The sequence below is a fragment of the Brassica rapa genome, chromosome A06, assembly GCF_000309985.2.
Source record: "Brassica rapa cultivar Chiifu-401-42 chromosome A06, CAAS_Brap_v3.01, whole genome shotgun sequence".
Taxonomy (NCBI): domain Eukaryota; kingdom Viridiplantae; phylum Streptophyta; class Magnoliopsida; order Brassicales; family Brassicaceae; genus Brassica; species Brassica rapa.
In genome coordinates, this window is record NC_024800.2 from 11,395,490 (window position 1) to 11,416,794 (window position 21,305).

General features: G+C 32.0%; 1 protein-coding gene and 1 pseudogene across 1 annotated transcript; both read left to right on the forward strand.

Moving 5' to 3' along the window:
• Positions 1-574: 574 nt before the first annotated feature.
• Positions 575-11,975, forward strand: LOC103873268 (annotated as a pseudogene).
• Positions 11,976-12,752: 777 nt separating this feature from the next.
• Positions 12,753-16,697, forward strand: LOC103873269 (beta-glucosidase BoGH3B). Its single transcript, XM_009151690.3, has 9 exons — positions 12,753-14,094; positions 14,204-14,408; positions 14,597-14,687; positions 14,777-14,922; positions 14,994-15,237; positions 15,327-15,431; positions 15,503-15,685; positions 15,769-15,970; positions 16,059-16,697. The coding sequence occupies exons 1-9, from the start codon at positions 13,926-13,928 to the stop codon at positions 16,541-16,543; spliced, it is 1,830 nt and encodes a 609-aa protein (XP_009149938.1). The 5' UTR covers positions 12,753-13,925; the 3' UTR covers positions 16,544-16,697.
• The last annotated feature ends 4,608 nt before the right edge of the window (positions 16,698-21,305 follow it).

Sequence of the window (21,305 nt, forward strand, 5' to 3'; positions counted from 1 at the left end):
GGAGTGGGCAAAAGCAAGAGACGTATGCACTTCAACACAAAACACCAATAGAGGATTGATGGTAACGCCTAGCGCTGGTAGATGGACTAAACCACGACAAGGATGGTATAAATGCAACTTTGATGCATCATTTACTTCAACTACAACCCAATGTAAGTTGGGATGGGTGATACGTGGTGCATATGGTGAATATAGGGGAGCAGGGCATGCGAAAGGTAATACAGTCTCATCACCGTTGGAAGCGGAATATAATGCACTAATAGTGGCTATGCAACAATGTTGGATAAAAGGCTATACTAAGGTGATCTTTGAAGGTGATAACAAGAAAATGATTGATAATCTACATTCAAGGAAATTGCAGTTTGGTTTGTATAACTGGGTTAGAGAAGCAAGATGGTGGAGCAGGAAATTTCAAGAAGTTGAATTCAAATGGATAAACAGAGATGGCAATAGAGTGGCGGACAAGTTAGCCAAGATAGATACTTCTAACTTATTTGAATATTATTATTACATTCCTAGATCTGCTACATCCCTATTGCATAATGACTATGTAAACTCTTCTTAATATTTAATAAATTGATGTTAAAAAAAAAAAAAAAAAAAAAAAAAAAAGAAATGAGATTAAGCTGAAGCAATGATATAATAATTCTGCGCAAAATGACAAATTAAAGGAAAAGACCTGGAAACTTATAATGTAATTGATTTGGTGGGAAACTGAGAACCAATCTGAATCAGTGTATCGAAAAAGACAAGTTCATTAGAGTAAAATACTAAATCATTGACTTAGTAGACTGCTCTCGGTCAAGAAAACAATTGCTATGCTGTGTGGAAGTTAGTACACGTACGTAGTTGGTCGGAAAAGCAAAAGGTAAAAAGCTCCGTCCACCAGATATGCCTTGTTCAGCTCTTCAATAAGATAATAACAAAAGGCAACTTGTGTTGTAAATCATCCATTTAACAAGGGCAAGGTTTTCCAAAAGATAAGATTGTATATAATATAATACATGTTCGGGGAACGTTACATACAAGAAACTTTTGAAATGAAATTAATATAAGTTGTAAAAGTGTGAAACACACAGAGTTCTTATCGACTGAGCTTAGTTTATATATAGAAGCTAGAAAGAAGAAGACACACCACACTCGAATCAACTAAAGCGATATTGCTGGACAGAATGACCGACGCTGGAGAAGTTACCGCCATGGACTGCGTTTACAAGAACCCTAACGAAGGTGTCGAAGATAGGATTCAAGATCTTTTACAAAGGATGACAGTTGAGGAGAAGATCGGTCAGATGACTCAGATCCACCGTGCCGTCTCATCGGCCGCCATCATCAAAGACTTCTTTATAGGTAAGTTTTTAAACCACCAAATAAAACAATTAAACATTCTGGATTATGAAACTGGACTGACTCGTTGTTTGCATCGCTCTTCAGGCAGCGTATGCAACTCGGCCGGGAAGTCAGGGAATAAAGATGCGTTGTCAGAGGATTGGGCTGAAATGATCGACGGCTTTCAGACAGCGGCCCTCGAAACTCGTCTCGCCATTCCAATCATCTATGGCTTGGACGCAGTTCACGGCAACAACAAATTCTACGGTACCACCATTTTTTCTCACAACATAGGACTCGGTGCCACCAGGTTCCTCCTAAACCACAGACAATTTTAACCGAATGAGGAAAAAAGACCAGCTCGGCTCGGTGTATTGATTCGGTTTCATGATAACATGGCAGAGATTACGATCTAGCTAGAATAATTGGTTCAGCGACTGCTCTAGAAGTTAGGGCAAGTGGGGCTCACTGGGTATTCGCTCCTTGTGTGGCGGTAAGTCTTCTCTAATTTTAAAGAGAAAACATGAACCATATGGACTGATCATGTTTGTGAGATTTGGTAGGTGTGCAAAGATCCGAGATGGGGAAGATGTTTGGAGAGCTACAGTGAAGACACTGACGTTGTATGCAACATGACATCCATTGTCTCCGGTCTTCAAGGACCTCCACCGGAAGGACATCCCGCCGGTTTCCCTTTCCTAGCCGGAAGGTCCGTTTTCATTAAAACATTCCTTAGCAAGCATGTAACATCTTGCTCATGTTCTTAAACTTGGGGGTTATGTTTCAGGAACAATGTGGTTGCATGTGCAAAGCATTTTGTTGGAGATGGTGGTACAGAAATGGGTAAGAATGAAGGGGACACAATAGCTTCATATGAAGACTTGGAGAGGATTCATATGGCTCCTTACTTGAATTGTCTTGCAGTCTCTGCGGTTATGCCTTCTTATTCTCGTTGGAACGGAAGAAAACTCCATGGAGACCGCTTTCTCATGACAGAAATTCTCAAAGACAAATTCGGTTTTAAGGTCGAATCACAGTCACTTTTTTTCTCGTTGGATCAAAAACTGACTAAAATTTCTTAAATTGTGGTCGTTCTGTTTTTGTAGGGATGTTTGGTTTCAGATTGGTCGGGAATAGAAAAGATGGGAGAACCCCGTGGTTCGAACTATCGTGAGTGTGTGGAAGCTGCTATCAACACTGGAATAGACATGGTCATGGTCCCTTATAGGTATGAGAAGTTCATCAATGAGCTAACATCTCTAGTGAAGGACGGGAAAATACTTATGTCTAGGATCGATGATGCGGTCGAGAGAATTCTGAGACTGAAGTTCACAGCTGGTCTCTTCGAACACCCTTTCTCTGACATATCGTTGCTGAAGTTTGTTGGCTGCAAGGTAGATTCCACTTATGATTGCTCTCATAATCTGAAGTTATGAAATCATAAAATCGAATTTTACACACAGGAACACAGAGAGATAGCTCGTGAAGCGGTTAGGAAATCTTTAGTTTTGTTAAAGAACGGGAAAGATTCAGACAAACCATTTCTACCGCTAGATCGAAACGCAAAGAGAGTTTTAGTGGCAGGAACTCATGCAGACAATCTCGGGTTTCAGTGTGGTGGTTGGTCCAAGACTTGGCAGGGTCAAAGTGGTCGGATCACAGTCGGTAAGCTACAAGAAACAAACTCTGCTTCCACAGAGTACTTTCTTGCGTAACAAGCTAGCTATAACATCCTCTATTTCACGAGTGCAGGCACAACTGTCTTGGATGCCGTCAAAGCAATCGTAGGAGCAGAAACAAAAGTGGTTTACGAGAAGACTCCTTCGGAGGAGACTTTTCCAACGAGGACTTCTCATACGCCATTGTTGCCGTCGGGGAAGCGCCCTATGCTGAATCCCGAGGCGATGATCCAGAGCCGTCGATACACTTCGATGGGGATTCGATAGTGAGATTGGTAGCTGAGAAGATCCCGACAGTGGCGATTCTGATGACGGGACGACCTTTGGTTTTGGATATGACCATGTTGGAGAAGGTGGAAGCTTTGGTGGCGGCTTGGTTGCCTGGAACTGAAGGAGATGGAATCGCCGATTCGGTGTTCGGAGATTACGATTTCACTGGGAAGTTGCCGATGTCGTGGTTCAGAGAGACAGAGCAGCTGCCGATGAACCCTGAAGCTGATAGCTACGATCCATTGTTCCCGTTAGGGTTTGGGCTTAAATGTAAGAGAGAGTAATAATACTAGTCCATGGGAGAGAAGTCAAAATAAGGGATTTCTTGGCCAAGTGTGTCTGATCTATTCTCAATTGCATTTGGATTTGGTTTAGTCCGGTTTTCTCATTTGCTCACTTTGGTTTTATTGTTTTGGTGTGACGTTGTTTGGTGTAAGTCGTATTTTAAAAACTTCAGAAGCTGTCTTCCAATAATTAAGAAATTGTTTCCGATAACAGAGTCTATTGAAATATTGTGGCTTATTGGTGGCACTAGCACAACAGATAGGACATATGAAATATTGTGGCTTATTGGTTAGAGCATCATTATCCCTAGCACCCATAATGGGTATCTTAATCTCTTTTTTACTAATAAATGTGTGTTAAGCACTTTATTTAAAAGCTTTCTAATTTTTTGCCTCCAATGCAAGATTCTTATTTTGGGGTTCTTAAAAAAAATATTAAACATTGTTTTATATAAGATAAATTTTATTTATTATATAAGACATATTAAAAGATAACATTTAAAACATTGAATTTTAAATAAAAACATAAAAACAAAGATTAGTAAAATATTCGAGAATAATTTGAAAACGTTTCAGAGATGGAAGAGTGAAATAACATATATGAATCTGTTGGAGTTGGAAGAGAAGGAGAGAGTTTTAAAGAGAGAATGCAGACTCTCATTAAACACTCTAAACAACTATAACTAATTACCTAACTACAAACAAATGCAAGTTGACATATATCTAACTTCTATTAATTACAATTTCACAACCATAATAAAACACATAGCAAGTAATTTATTATTGACAATTCAATTCATTTTCAAAAACAAAAATTCAATTCATTTTCAAAAACAAAGCAACTCATTCAACTACCTAACTTTACCACACACAATCCTTTTCTTAATTCAACATCACTTCTATTAATTACAAACATCATTGCCAACTCACCAAAACATTAACTACCTAACTCAACCATAAAACTTTCAATGAACGAATAAAAGATAAAGACATTTACCTGTATTGCTCCAGTAAATGAAATTATGTGCTGTGATCCTTCCTCAGCCTCCTTGATCCATGCAACTCAACAGACAAAAACACAGGAAAAAAAAACAAAAATGAGTAACAGATCAAGGATTCAAATTCATGACACTCAATTCAATTGAGACAAGAAGCTAAATCATATAATTGAACTCTTAAACAATTCAGACCAGACTATTCATCTCCCTCGATTCAGTTCAGTTACGGATCAATTGGGGTACATAACACACAGATACAAATCACATGATCATAAACAATCTATTCAACTCAGACAAGAACGACAATCAATTCATTTGAGACCATACTCGTAAACACTTTCAATCAATATCATAAACGACCAACGAATAAAACACAAAGTTTTTCTATAAACATTCAATTTCAAAAACAAACACAAGAGACAGAGACAAAGACAGTGACAAATGAAACCTTCATGTCTATTGATCCGTCTTTGGTAAGAAACAAAGAAAGAGACAAATTGTTTACCTGTTTTGCAGTTGTAGTGATCTTCTGTAACGAACCTTCATGTCTATTGATCCGTCCTTATTGATCCGTCCTTAGTAAGAAACAAAGACAGAGACAAATGAAAATTAATCAAAACTAACCGAGACAACAAACAAATCAAATAACATAGAAGGATTCAGACAAGGAATAATACATATGCTTACCTTGCGATTTGATTTTCTCGAAGACAGCCACCAAGAGAGAGGTACAAGTTTGTCACCGACGAGGAGATCCACCGAGAGAGAGGACAGCACCATCGAGGAGAGAGACAGAGACGAGGATTCCACCGAGAGAGACACCGACTGCTTCATCGTCGAGTGAAGATCACGAGACAGAGGCGGAGTCTTCGAGGTTTCGCGAGAACGAGGCAAAGTCGTCGAGGTTTCGCGATAGAAACGGGGAGTCGTCGAGGTTTCACGAGGTGTCACAGAGTCGTCGAGGTTTCACGAGGAGTCACGGAGTCTTCGAGGTTTCAATCAAACACGGAGTCGCCGAGGGAGAGAAGGAAAGAAGCGGAGTCCTCGAGGGAGAGAAAAGACGACTCCTCGTTTCTGAGATAGACGCGTCTAATGAAACGTGTCCGCGAAGATCTGTTTCTTCTTCTGCTTAATTAAGCACCGTGGCTTAGATTAATACATTATTTTTTATTTTTTTTTAAATCTGAAAATCATTAAGCACCCCCCCCCCCAAGCTATTGCGTTCTCTTATAGTCCTATAGAAACTCAGTGTTATCATACTTAGAATCTTTCTGTAACACCCGCATTTTTAAATAAAATAATAAATAATAGTTTTAAAAAATATGCAATTTATTTATTTTCAAAGGTAAATTCCAATCCATAAATCCAATAATAACATAAGTTCCGAAAATGTCGATAAAAGAATAAAACCAGAAATCTGAAAAAGAAAAAATAAAAGCACCAATCTGAAATGAATCACTCATGTTCGTTGGTTTCATGAAAGGAGGAAAAAAAAGAAAGGTGAGTAAGAGTGGAGTCACTCGGTGAAGTCTGGGATGCTAAATCCCAAGTCCATAGACTTGGATATAACACTCCGAATATAAATAATTTAACTCTAACATGAATCAAGCACGGCGTCTAAAGCATCCTGGGAACAAATCATATTCCTAATCACATACTCACACACAATACTGACTTCCACACCAGAGGGCCAAAAAGTTGGGAGAATGCGCTGTCACTTATAGTTTGGAGAGTGCTATGCCATCTATAGTCTGGAGAGTGCCAAGCCACCAATAGCCGGGAGAGTGTCATGCCACCTAAAGCCTGGAGAGTGCCAGGCCACGAGAGAGTGCCCGACCACCTATAGTCAGGAGAGTAGCAGACCACCTATATTCTGGATCGTTTATATAATTCGTGATCTAATGTAAACTTGATCATTAAACCCATTAAATAAGCCTAAGAAACATAGCTCATGCTCATGAAAAATCAAGCTGAACTGATCTAGCTCATGAGATATAACTCGTTTTGACACCCCCTGCAACACGAGAATTGACGATTTAGGTTCAGAGGTTCTGGAATAAAGTTTCCAAAATGGAAACTTTCTTAAAATAGAAAATTTCCTAAGACAACAGCTTTCGTAAAATAGAAACTTTTCTAAAATAACAACTTTCCTAAAATAGCAAGTTCCTTAGTATAACTTCTTTCCTAAATTAGAAACTTTCCCTAAATAGATTTCTATAACTAAAAATATGGAGGCGACAAACTTACCAATAAACTCACCTGAAAACTTGCCCGAAATTTTGACCAGAAATTTTACTAGTGACTGGTCGTCGGATAATTTAAAAGCAACTTTTCGCGTGAAAAACACTGATTTGTTTTTATGGAGAAAAAAAGGAGTAAAGCTCTTTATATAAGGAAACGAAACCGAGATAGTTTTTCTAAGGTTTTAATGTGAAACAAAGATAAAAGAGTTATGAGTATAAAGTTTAAATTACTAAAAATAAATGGGTCCCCGCTATAATCACAAATCACGGTCGTTACACTTTCACTGTTCTATGGATCTATGTACCTCTTTCATTGTGGACAACTGGATGCAATGTCTTCTGTGGAATAAGACTTTGAATATGGCACAATATCTTATCTGGATTCTTTTTCCCGCAATTATTGCATTCATTAAGAAATTATAGGCTGAGAATGTTTAGTGCGGTTCCACTATGGCTCTGAGTGTTGTATGCGGGACTGGAAGAAGCACACAGCGGTCTAAAAAAGTGTCGCCATTCAACTAACTTCTTTTGTTATTAAGTTTAACTGAAAAATAATAATAAAATAAAAACAGAAAGTGGTGCGGGAGAAATTTGTGACAGACCGCACCTGTGTTTGAAAAGAAGGTAAAAGTATGTGGTTTGGTGCGGTTCTCTATTTTTTGACTGGTAAAGTTTTACAAAACTGTGTTAACTAATATAATTAATTACAACATATTTATTCTAATAAAAAAGTTTGGATATAATCTGAAATTTTTTAAACTATTAAAAATATTATATGCATTTTATTTTTGTTATGCACAATAATTAACTTTGTTACCATATAAACTTTTTGCATCTTTTAGTTTATCCAAACATTTTCTACAAATATTAAAAGTATTTGAATTATTTAATTTTAATCAAAAATATTATATATAATTAAAAACTGAAATTTTCTTCTTCTTTTTTTAACTTGAGTTAACAGTAAAAACATAACAAAACCAGAACTAAATGAAATCCTAGATTATCTTGGATATTAGGTAGTTTCTAATCCGGACCGAATTAAAAACCAAAAAAAAATTGAGCTGAAACTTAACCGAATCTTCTAAATATTTTCTAAATATTAATTTTGATATAAACAACCAAATTATAATATTTTAAAGAAAATATAATATTAGCTATAAAATCTCATTAATAACATATTAAGTTTCATATTTCACATATATAAGATATCTTTTAAAAATTAATATTGCAAATCTGTTATGGAAAAATTAATAAATTAAATTTATCTTCTGATTGCAATTTATTTGTACTTTATTAAAATATGTAAAATATATTTATAATATATATGAAAATATTATTTTATATTTTCCCCGCACTTTTAAGTTTATAATCACCATTCAAACATCCGTCCCGCACTATCTATTATTTTGGTCACCATTCACATATTGTTTTGAACCACTTTTTTTAGACGAACCGCACTTATCCCGCAGTATGCGTTTTGTTGACATAAACCTCATTTAAACCACACTTGTTCTGCAGTATGCGTTTCTCCCGCATAAACCATACTTGAACAGTACCACACTATATTATGGCTCCGAATGGTAACTGTGGTTTGAGCGGTGCGAAACAAGCGGTTCAACTGCGGTGCGGTTTTAACAGTTATAAAAACGTATAAATATATGGTATATGTAGAAATTTGTGTTACTGTTAACTGCGGTGCGGGGCGGGGCGGGGCGGTTGTAAACATTCGAAGCCTATATCTTTATCCCGCACAGCTCAAACCACTGTTACTATTCGAAGCCATAAAGAGTTATCATTCAGAAATGTTTTGTGCTTTTTTTTTTTGTTAAAATTAATTAATTAAAAAAAGAAGTTATAGGCGGAACAAATACGCACCTGAACCGCACTTAAAAATGGAAGAAGGTAATATGGTATGGTTATGTGTGGACCACACCGATATTTTTTTATTTAAAAAAATAAAATAAACACAACTTAATCTACCAATATACTATAAGATGTGATTTGTAAATTTTTTACTTTTTGTTTTTAATGTAAAAATGCTCATAAAACCAAACTTTTCTTTCTATATTTTTTTGTTTTATTATAACAGTCTATTTCAAAAAATAGTATTAACTTTACAAAATATAAATGCTAATGCATATATTTATTATCATTTACATAAGACTTCAGCATTTTACTCGAACCTGAAAACCTGAACTGGAACCGACTTGAAAGGTTCCGTTTGGATCCGAGTCGTGGCTAAAGTATCTATTAATATTTTTTTTAGACATACATGTTTCGGTTCAGGTCGAGGTGTTACCTTAAACCGACTAGGTACCTCAAAATATCTGAAATCTCTTGAATGTATTAGATATATTTGGATATTTCGCTATATTTTGATATTTAATACATTTTTTTATCTTTTGAATTTGGGGTTTCGCGTATTTTGTTTAATATTACACAAAATATAAAAATATTGACTATATCTTTCTGATAGCACACTGAGTTTCGTATTATATTCAATACATATGCATATTCAGCAATTTTTTATAGTTTTGTGATTTATAAATTTTGTATAAGCTTGAACTAAATATATTTAACATAAAAAAAAAATTAAAAACAAAAATTAAAATATTTTCATATTTCAAATATATAATGTTTTTTAAATATATTTTTAAAATTATATTAATATTACTGATTTTGTAGTTTGTAAAATATAAATATATTATATGTATCCCGCAGTTACACTATTGATTTATATATCACCATTCATACTTTGTTTTGAACCGCTTATTTTAGACGAACCGTAGTTATTCCAGCATGTGTTTTTTTTGTATAAACCGCAGTAAAACCGTACCGTAATATCTAATCCACTTGTTCTGCACCGCTCAGTCCGCTGTTACCATTCTGAGCCATAGTATCGGTTCCGTTTTCGATGATAATATTTTTAACTACATAAATATTATTATCAAATTTGGACGAGAACAAAAATGGCAGTATGTCAGGATTTGGTTAGGGTCAAGAAATGTAATGATTTACTAATCAACTGAAAAACAACTTTGAAGTTTCGAAAACATCAAAAATTATTCAAGTTAAATACTAAATTACCATTGACTGCTCTTCAGTCTTAAACAATCACCATTGTTTGGTCGTTGACGCCGGTATTTCCATCAAGTTGATTAAAAAGCAACAATAAGTAAATACTTGGCTGAAATGTAAGAAATGATTATATGCCGGAAGAAAACATAATCAATCTATGGCCTACGTATTTAGATAAATAATTTATGTATTCAAATTATGCTACATTGTTACTTAGACGAAGTAGAGTTCAAAACTTCGAGTTGTATAACCAAATCCATGTAAGCACTTCAAAATTATTAGAAGAAACTACAAAAATTGAGTTGAGCTCATGAGAAATATTACTCACATTTTTAGTCGAAAAAATATTATTCACAGTTTCACATGATTCACTCGCACCCAAAATGTATCACCGAAACTAAAACCATATAATAGCTACCCAATTTTGATGTGCGAGTTTTTTTCTTGGATTTCTATATATAAGTGAACAATGGAAATAGGTTTGAAGTAGTAAACTTGTAAGAGCACTGCCAATGAGGAATTCTCATCAAAGTTCCTCAAAAAACATATATGTGTATGTATATATAATATATATAAATATTAGTATTTATTTGCCAATTAGGAATTCTCATCAAAAGTTTCTCAAAAAACACATATATATATATATATAATATAAATATTAGTATTCATTTACATAATACAATTCTAGTCTAGATTTTTCCGTATATATTATACTTTGGACTTTTAAAAACGGTTATAAGTTACTAAAAGCGTTAAAATCCAAATAGAAAATTTTGTGATCAATAATTAATTTTTTTTTTGTTATAACAATATACAAATGATTATAAAACTATATGAGTAGGAACCCTCATTTAATAAATACTCAGATCAAAATATAAATTTATTTTATTAGCATTTAAATTGAACTATACACCATATAAAAGTACATAAATATTTTAATTTCAAAATTTGCATTGACCAAGTATTGAGAATTTAATATTTTAGTTTCGAGCTTTGCATTGGTTTTTAAAAATGATTATAATTAAAAAACTATTAAACATTCTTCATTGAAAATTATGTTATCAATGATTTACAAAATTTGTTATAAGCAAATACAAATGATCATAAAGTCATATTAGTATGAAGCATATTTAATAGATAATCGTATAAAATATATACTATATATTTATGTTAATATCATTTAAATTTAATTATATATTATTTTTAAATTGATTATTTTTATTTATTTACCATAAATGATTGTAAATAAACAAAAGTGATGTTTTTTGATTTATGTTCTTGCACTAATTTAATTATTTATGTAATAATTACTATTTTTAAAATATTTAAATATATTTATTATTTTATAATATGCAAAAGAATGCAAAAAAATAAAAATATATTATATAATTATATATATATATATATATACAATGCTCATTTCGCATAATACGTTAATCGTAACCTAGTTAGTACTAAGTATAAACTAAAGTAACCATTAACCTAATGGATGGATGTAGCATACTTAAATAGTTAAATGGTTGATAAGAAAATATATATAAAAAAAAGTAAAAAGTAAAAAAAAAGGTTGTAAAGTAAACTAATACACTGATAAAATGGTTAAATAGTTGAATGAGTCGTGAGTGTTCAATCCGGATATTGGTTTGGTTTCGGTTCGGTTTTTCGGTATTTCGATTAATAAAATATAACTACCATTCTAAATCCATATTTACTTCGGTTCGGTTTATTCGGTTTTATACCAAAACATAATTATTTAGTTTGAAACCATATTATATAAATTTTAGAGTCATATTGTCATCGCAGTCATTTATTAAAAAATATTATGTTTTCAAATAAAAGAACAAAAAAACGCTTATACCTTCAGATGAAATAATCAAATCTAGAATTAAAATCAAAGCTCGAAATTTTGAAAAAAAAAACGAGAAGTATGAAAGAAAAGTTTTTTCACTCTTCCATATTTATTATTCATCAAAGTCATGCTTCTTCGAGTGAAACTCTGTTCGTTTATAAATAAGAAAAATGTTGTGAATATTTTTTTTCTAGTTATTATCCATCAAATTTATAACTTTCACTTCAATTTAGTCAATGCTAAAAGAAAGCAAAATGATTAAAAGAAGAAGACTAAAAAAATAAGAAGCCTCAGTTCCCATGAATTGTTATTTAATTATATTTTAAGAGTTTTTCAAATTAATATTCTTTATTACTATAAAAAAATATGGTAATAATTATTAACAAAAAATAACTTATATAACAAATAAATTTTCATATGACGTTATAAAATATGTACATATTTACATGTTTCTACTTTTGATCGGTTTTGTTCGTTTATTCGGTTTAATCGGTTATAAACCAAACCATATATAAATTCTACGGTTGTTATAAAATCATATCCATTCAATTTATATAGTATATACCAAAACTACACCATATTGTTTATTTCGGTTTCGTACGGTTTGGTTTTACCATATTGGACATGCCTAGTCGTGACAATAGATTATGGGATGGATCTCACAATTATTTTATGTTATATTATATTGAAAGGTTTGTGGTTTGTGTATACCGATGAAGTATTCTGTAAGGACATCATGAGAAGCCACTGTACCAAAGACAACAACCACGGATTATGGGATGGATCTCACAATTACTTTTATATAAAAATTTAAAGTTGGGAATACTTAGAACGCCATCATTGGTTAAATATTCCCTAAAGTATCTAAAATATAATATTAATTTTATTATAAATTTACTTATCTAATTTGATATAATTTTATCATAAATTTACTTATCTAATTTGATATAATTTTATCATAAATTTACTTATGTAAATGCACAAATGAAAATATATTTCACATTTGGGGGGGGGGGGGGGGGGGGGTGCATTCAGTTTAACATTTGTTGATTTTTAGTGAGATTTTAGATGATTTCAATAAGTTGCAGAGATTTAGGTGATTTTTGTTAAACTACTCTAGGATATTACCTAAAACCATGAGATTTGAGTTTTAATTTTTTTAACTAAAATTCACCCAAACACCCTAAAATCACATGAAAGTGTATTCAATTGAGAGTTTTAGGTGATTTATATTAAAATGACAAATCCACTGTTATTCAAACATGAATTTTAAAAACTCATTTAAAATCCATTGTTATTGAACTTAACATTTCGTAGAATACTCTAAAATCTATTGTTATTGAAAATATTTTAAGTGGTGGAATTTTAAAGTTTTCAGGTGATTTTAGGGTTGTTGGGTGGAGTTTCTTAGTTAAAAAATTAAAACCCAAATCCCATGGTTTTAGGTTATATTCTAGAGTGGTTTAAAAAAAAATCACATAAATCTCTGCGACTTATTGAAATCATCTAAAACTCTATTAAAAGTCAAATAACCTCAAATGTTACATTGAATACACCCAAATAAAACTCCACAACTTAAAATATTTTCAATAACAGTGGATTTCAGAGTACTTTATGAAATGTCAAATTCAATAGCAGTGTATTTTAATTGAGTTTTTAAAATTCATGTTTGAATAACAGTGAATTTGTCATTTTAATACAAATCACCTAAAACTCTTACTTGAATACACACCCTTTGTGTATTTTGAAGGAAAATCATTTCCCACAATTTTTTATTACCGTTTTTTAATTTTTAAAAACAAACAAATCAATTTTATGAGAGATATATTTTTCAGACACTACTTTTGAGTTTTGAGGGTGGTGATAGCTACTAAGGCTCGAATGGTAACAACGGATTGAGCGGTGCGGGACAAGCGGTTTGACTGCGGTGCGGTTCTGACAGTTATAAAAACGTATAGATATACGGTATATGTAGAAATTTTTGTTACTGTTAACTGCGGTGCGGTGCGGGACAGATGATACTATTCGGACCCTAACTTATTTTACTAAAAACAGTATACAAGATACTACAAATTATTGGAGGGATAAATAAACTAATTAACCATTAGACTTAGACCGTAGTGCTGAAAGTCTTTCAGTGAAAGATAAAAGGGAAGTGGCTGGGCTGGACTTTTGAGGAAAAAACGAAGAAAAACATGGCAGAGACTACAGACTCGTCATGTGTCTATAAGAACCCAGACGCGCCCGTGGAGGCGCGTGTGCAAGACCTTCTCTCTCGCATGACTCTGCAGGAGAAGATCGGCCAGATGACTCAGATCGAACGCTCAGTGGCTTCTCATGATGTCCTTACAGATTACTTCATCGGTATACACAAACCACAAACCTTTCAATATAATATAACATAAACTAAAACTTTTGAAAATCATCCTGCATTAAGCCATTAGTGATAACCTTTATGACTTTGGTTCTACAGGAAGTGTGCAGAGCGGCGCTGGGAGTTGGCCGTTCGAGGATGCAAAATCGTCGGACTGGGCTGATATGATAGACGGTTTTCAGCGTTCTGCGTTAGCGTCGCGTCTGGGAATCCCTATAATCTACGGCACAGACGCCGTCCACGGCAACAACAACGTCTACGGTGCCACCATTTTCCCCCACAACATTGGCCTCGGTGCCACCAGGTTCAACTTATTTTTATTATTCTCTTCTACTCTGAGCTAAGAGAGTGACACATTTTGTATATTAATCTGAAAGGTAGAATCGACCCAAAAAGTAGCTTTTCTATAGGGTTAAGTTAAGCTTACACAAGTGTATTTGGTTGTTCTTAATGTAATAACACTTGTGTTGTTGTTGTCTGGTAACTCGATAGAGACGCAGAATTGGTCAAAAGAATTGGAGCTGTAACGGCACTTGAAGTAAGGGCTAGTGGCATTCACTGGACGTTTGCTCCCTGCGTGGCCGTGAGTTCCTTACAGATTTTTTTTTTTACAATATTACTATATTAGAATACTGATTTATAAATATTGGATGAAATGTTGTTTACTCACAGGTTCTGGGAGATCCGAGGTGGGGACGATGCTACGAGAGTTATGGTGAAGCTGCCAAAATAGTCTCTGAGATGAGTTCGATTATCTCGGGCTTACAAGGCGAGCCACCCGAAGAACACCCTAACGGTTACCCTTTTCTTGCCGGAAGGTATATACACATATAATGCTACTACATAATATAACAGGCTTTGAATTTTTTTTATTTTACTTTGGTGATAGAAACAATCTTATCGCATGTGCAAAACATTTTGTTGGAGATGGTGGCACCGATAAGGGTCTAAGCGAAGGGAACACCATTGCGTCGTACGAAGACTTGGAGAGAATACATGTTGCACCCTATGTGAATTGTATTTCTCAGGGAGTATGTACCGTTATGGCCTCGTTTTCTAGTTGGAATGGAAGTAGACTTCATTCTGATTATTACCTCTTAACGGAAGTTCTCAAACAGAAACTCGGTTTCAAGGTTGACTGAATATGAAACTAAATGTAAATAAGCTAGAGGTGTATGCATTGAGCTCGTTTGATTTAATATGTTTATTTTTCTGTTACCAGGGATTTTTAGTTTCAGACTGGGATGGTTTGGAGACCATTAGCGAGCCACAAGGTTCAGACAACCGTAATTGTGTCAAGCTCGGGATCAATGCTGGAATCGACATGGTACTGAATGAATTTTCATCTGGCTCGGGATTTCTGAAAGATACAAAGATTGTTAATCAATGTTATTGCAGGTGATGGTACCTTACAAGTACCAACAGTTCATAGAAGACCTTACAGATCTGGTTGAGTCAGGGGAAGTACAGATGGCTCGAATCAATGATGCTGTTGAAAAAATACTCAGAGTGAAGTTTGTAGCTGGTCTCTTTGAATATCCTCTCACAGACAGATCTCTGTTGCCTACTGTTGGTTGCAAGGTGAGCTCTAACTCTTGAGTGCTGCCATTATTCTAATCTAAAGATATATGGGAGCATGATTAACTCTGTTTCCACATTTGCAGGAACATAGAGAAGTTGCACGCGAAGCAGTTAGAAAGTCTTTAGTTCTACTAAAGAACGGTAAAAATGATGATAAACCATTTTTGCCGCTAGATCGTACTGCCGAGAGGATTCTAGTGGTTGGAACGCACGCAGACGATCTTGGTAACCAGTGTGGCGGATGGACAAAGACAAAGTCCGGTCAAAGCGGGAAGATCACTCTCGGTAAGTAAAGCAGATTACAATATCATACGGTAAGTATATGATACAAAGCAAATACTTATTGTATATATGGTTTTGTTTTGAAATGTAGGCACAACGCTTTTGGATGCCATAAAAGCTGCAGTTGGAGATAAAACCGAAGTAATCTACGAGAAAACTCCATCAAAGGAAACATTAGCCTCGTGTGAAGACTTCTCCTACGCCATTGTTGCATTGGGGGAACCTCCCTACGCAGAGATGAGAGGCGATAACTCTGAGCTCACCATACCTTTAAATGGCAACAACATTGTAACTGCGGTTGCAGAGAAAATCCCGACTCTGGTGATCTTGTTCACAGGACGGCCTATGGTTCTTGAGATGCCTGTTCTTGAAAAAACTGAGGCTTTGGTCGCTGCTTGGTTCCCTGGAACCGAAGGGCAAGGAATGGCTGATGTCATTTTTGGAGATTATGATTTCGAAGGGAAGTTACCACTGAGCTGGTTCAAACGCGTAGACCAGTTGCCGCTAAACGTTGATAGCAATTTCTATGACCCATTGTTTCCTCTCGGTTACGGTCTCAATTGCAATTCCGGTTAACTGGTTTAGCTTCACTGGTCAGTTCAATTGTCCGGTGCAATTAATAATTAACTTGTGTGCAATTTCCTGGATATGAAATTTTATATAAAACTAGAGTTTTTAACCGCGCTACGCGCGGATAAGATATTATATGTATTTCTCAATTCTAAAAAAATAATATATAATATTGTATTACATTATTTAAAGAATATAAAATAAGACTACATAACATAAATATTTTTTAAAATTTTCTTTGAGAAAATTATTATGTTGTTTGATTGTTGTACTTGATTCGCATATATATTTTTATTATCAGTAAATAATATATATTTATTATATAATATAAGAAAAATAAAAGTATTTACTTTTTAAACAACTTTGTCTCATGTTGGGGACTCGGTTATAGACATATCATATTCGAAGAAGACATTTTACAGTTATCAATCTTCTTAAAAGTCAAGAAACAAATCTGAATATCAAAACAATATCTCATACGATCTCTTTGTGGAATAACTACTCTAAAGTAATTGAATTTAGGCATCAAAAAAGACTGGAAATGGATGTGCATATGTGTTATCTAAGTCAGCTTTACAAAGTACTATTCATAGTTCATATATCTTTTATGTCCATCCTATTTTTTTTGTCCATCCTTTCTTAAACATCTTGAAATAATTGATGCTAAATAATAATAAAATTTTGGCTGGCAAAAAAAAATCAAATTTATCTAATTATCGCTAAAATATTTTATTAATATTGTCTAAGAAGCTTTCAAGTGATATCATAGTTTAATTTTTGTTAGTTTTTTTGTCAATTTTTAGAGTTTTTTGTATTTAAGATTTTTTCCATATTAAGCTTCTATTTCTTTCACTGAATTGAGATATATATATATCATAAAAATTACCATCAAATCATTTTTACTTATTTATTATTTTGTTTTTAATGAAAATACACTTTAAATAATTTAATTTAAAATAAAATTATATATTAATTTGTTGTATTCTAACAATTTGATTGATTTAATTAATTTGCTTTGGTGGATAACTTAAGAAGTTTTCATATGAATCGGAGAAAGCAAGCTTATGTTGTTATATTATATTTATTTGTGTATATAGAATCTATATATAATGCTAGTGTAATAAAGAAAGAACATTATTTTTTGTAACTTCAAAAAGATACATTATTACAATTTGAAATTAATCAAAATTGAATAAAATGGTAATTAAATATTTGTAAATCTAATTGTTTTTTTATCTTGTTCAGTTGGATTCTCATGAAAAGAAATCGATAGGTTAAACAAATGTTTCAAAATTTGAAAAGTTTCAAAATTTGTTGTGTTATTGTTTTGTCTATAAATTACAAAATTTATTGAATTCATATATTTAATTATTACACCCTTAAATAATATTTTATTAAGACATTAGAGAACTATGTTTTGAGTTGTTTTGACAAAATTGTACAAAAATCTATGTTTTTTCATATTTGTCACGGAAATTTATATGTTAAACTTATTTTTACAAAATTCTTAACTTTGTAACGAAAACAAAAATCTATGTTTTTTCTTATTTTTCAATGTTCTCACACTTTCAAAGAATATATTAGCTTAGTCACTTACTTATTTTTTTTTACAAAACAAAGTATCGGAATCTTGAAAGTTGAATTCATATTATTGTAATTATACATAAGAGTTTGTGATTACATAATTAGTGATTCTGGTATATGTGTTCAAGAAAGTTTCAATGGCTTAGTGGTAACTGTCCTATATTAATGTCATAATAACCCGGGTTCGATCCTTTCCATCGCATTGTTTTCCATTTTTTACGAAAAAATAAATGAAATGACGTGGCAATTTCGAACTCTCTGATTGGTTGATTTTTCTATCCTACGTGGACGTCCTCTCCATGGCTTATATTTGCCTTTTAGTATAGTATAGATATGTTATTTTATTAAATTAATATATATATATAAACATATGTTCTACTAAAACCAAAATACTACGTAGTTTATTTATGATACATTTCCATTTTTTATTTTATTTTAGATTTTTCACTAAAGACAATAGTGTCAAATCCATTCTAATCATTTTGTTTATAATATATTTATATTTGCAATATCTTTTTTAAATAATTAATTAAAATCATAATTATTATTAAAATTATAAAATAACATTAAATATGTTTTTTATTAATTAAACATGCTTACATATATAAACCTAAATTAAAAATAAGTATATTTTTAATTCATTTTAATTTGTAAATTGAAGATCAATATAATATACTTTTTGTATTATGTAAGGTTCAAAACAATTAATTTCATGTAATCAGAGTTGATAATCCATGAATTATTAAGTTAAGTGTGATCGCTTCACATAGAATATTTTCTATAAGTTTATGAATTTTAATAGTGAATATACAGATGTGAACGTCATGGACTATTAAAGAAAAATTTCACTCTCTGCACACCACTTTATTTGTAACTAGGGCCGGCCCGCCCTACGGGCGGGAAGTTATAATAAAAACTATTTTATTATTTTGAATAGTGTTTATCTTTTTATTTAAAAACTAACTAGATTCTAACCCGCGTTAAAACGCGGGATTATTTTTTATAAAATGGTGTTAGAATTTTTTTACAGTTTCATTAAATTTTAATCTAGAATATATAGTTTGTAGTTCAGTTACTTATTTGTTTTGTTAGTAAATCTTTTTTAATGTAATTATTTTGTTTTTATTAGAATATTAGGATGAATTTGTTCCAGTAAATCTATGTCAAAAACATAATTTAAACATTTCGTGCTTGAAATATTTAATATTGGTTACCTGCATCTAACCTTATATGCTACCAATAGATTGATATATACGTATAAAATAGACAATAGCTTAGTTAAACCAATTCTCTATAGCACCAGTTATAAATTACCATCGCATACATTAAAATCTTGATAAATAAAATGCTCGAATTAGTCTACGTAGCAGTGAAAAATATAAAGAGACATAATAAAATGATTTCAGGTATACTATATTGTATTGTGTATGTCATATTTAGAGATAGATATTTTTGTATGTCGAAACTAAATGTCACTTGGTAAAAATATCGGTCATGTTTGTTGATTTTCAAATAATTGGTAAGCAAAATGAATTAGTGTAACAGAATTTTCAGATTTATATATTTAATATCCAATCTAATTTATCATTAACGAAAAAGTGCATAGATCCAAAATTCAAATGACAACATTTTATCAATAAATATAAGTAGGACCCTAAATAAATAAATTATATTATTTAAATGGATTTTGAACCATAGTTTATCATGTAAAATTATCATTATGTATGTAGTTGGACATCATATTTATTAAACAATATTAAAAAAATTACTTTGCAAAAAGTTATTATTACAGTTTAGTCTGAAAATGTTTAGTCGGATACATATGAACTTACTATATTTTCAAAAACATAAATTTATATATTTACATTGGGTGGTTTGCAAATCAGTTACTTTTTTGTCAACAAAATGATAAAATCTTGATTTTAGTCTTGACTAAAATCACGCTTTTATCATTTTGTTGACAAAAAAGTAACTGATTTGCAAATGAAAATAATTAAATCTTCATCATATTGTTAGAAAATAAGTTCAAAATTATAAATATTAAACGTAACAAAGGTTAAAATTTGTTATATAACCTATTATGAGATATGGTAGATGTTTAATAAATCTTGACCTCTTGTTATTATCGTTTGTCTAGGTTAGATTTACAAAAGATTCTTTGATTGATACTTGATAGTAATTCTAACAATATTAAGTTAGTTATCTAAAGTTCATCGTGGTTCTAAAGTAATTGTTTCTGTTTTTTTTTGTTAGCATATTTTAGGAAACGATTTGGTTATTTTAGATAATATTGTTAGAGCTTTAAAAACTATAAGAAGATGAAATAAAAATCACTTTTTTTTAAAAATTTTGTTAGCGTAATGTTAGAAAATTTATTGTTTGGTCTAGTTAAGATTGTTAGAATCTAAGTTTGAAAAAAAAAACTATTTGTCATTTAAACGCTTTATAAATACCGTATAAATACTTTATAAACCATAACCATATTATTCTGCTGTTACCAAAAAACATTACAGTGTACTACTGAACAGTGTATATACGGGTGTACCAACCGTATTTTAGAACACTGAGTTTTTCTAATATGCATGAATGATAAATGTTTATGCATTTGTTTTCATTTCTCTTTGCATGGAACCAAAATATTTCTTTTTATTCATGACGAAGAGAAGTCATGGAGAAGAAGTAGCAAATGTCTATATATCAGATTATTTCTAATGAGGACCTACCCAACTTTCATAGATTCAAACATGAGACAATGAGGAGAGGAAAAAACAAATGAAATGTGTGTATACATATTGTGTAAATGTTTGTATTAATTATAATATACCGTAAAGGATTAGACACAGTTGTATTAATGAACTTTGAAAGATTCAAATATAATTTATTCATGCTTGAACTTATAAAGGTGAAGGTTCAAATATAACTATGTTAGCGTATTTTGACGTTAGTGTATTATGGGTAGTCGACAGAATATTTTTAGTTAGAGGGGAAATATATTTTGTAATGTTAATCTAATAGTAATGAATGTCATATATTTTCTAGTAAGAATTGAATAGGTCCAAATTTAAATGACAACATTTTTAAGTAGATAAAAAGTAGGACTCTATTTTAATAGATTAGATTTAAGTTAGCACTTAGTGCTTTAACCCAAAAATAGTACTTAGAGTTATGATATAACATAATTCTA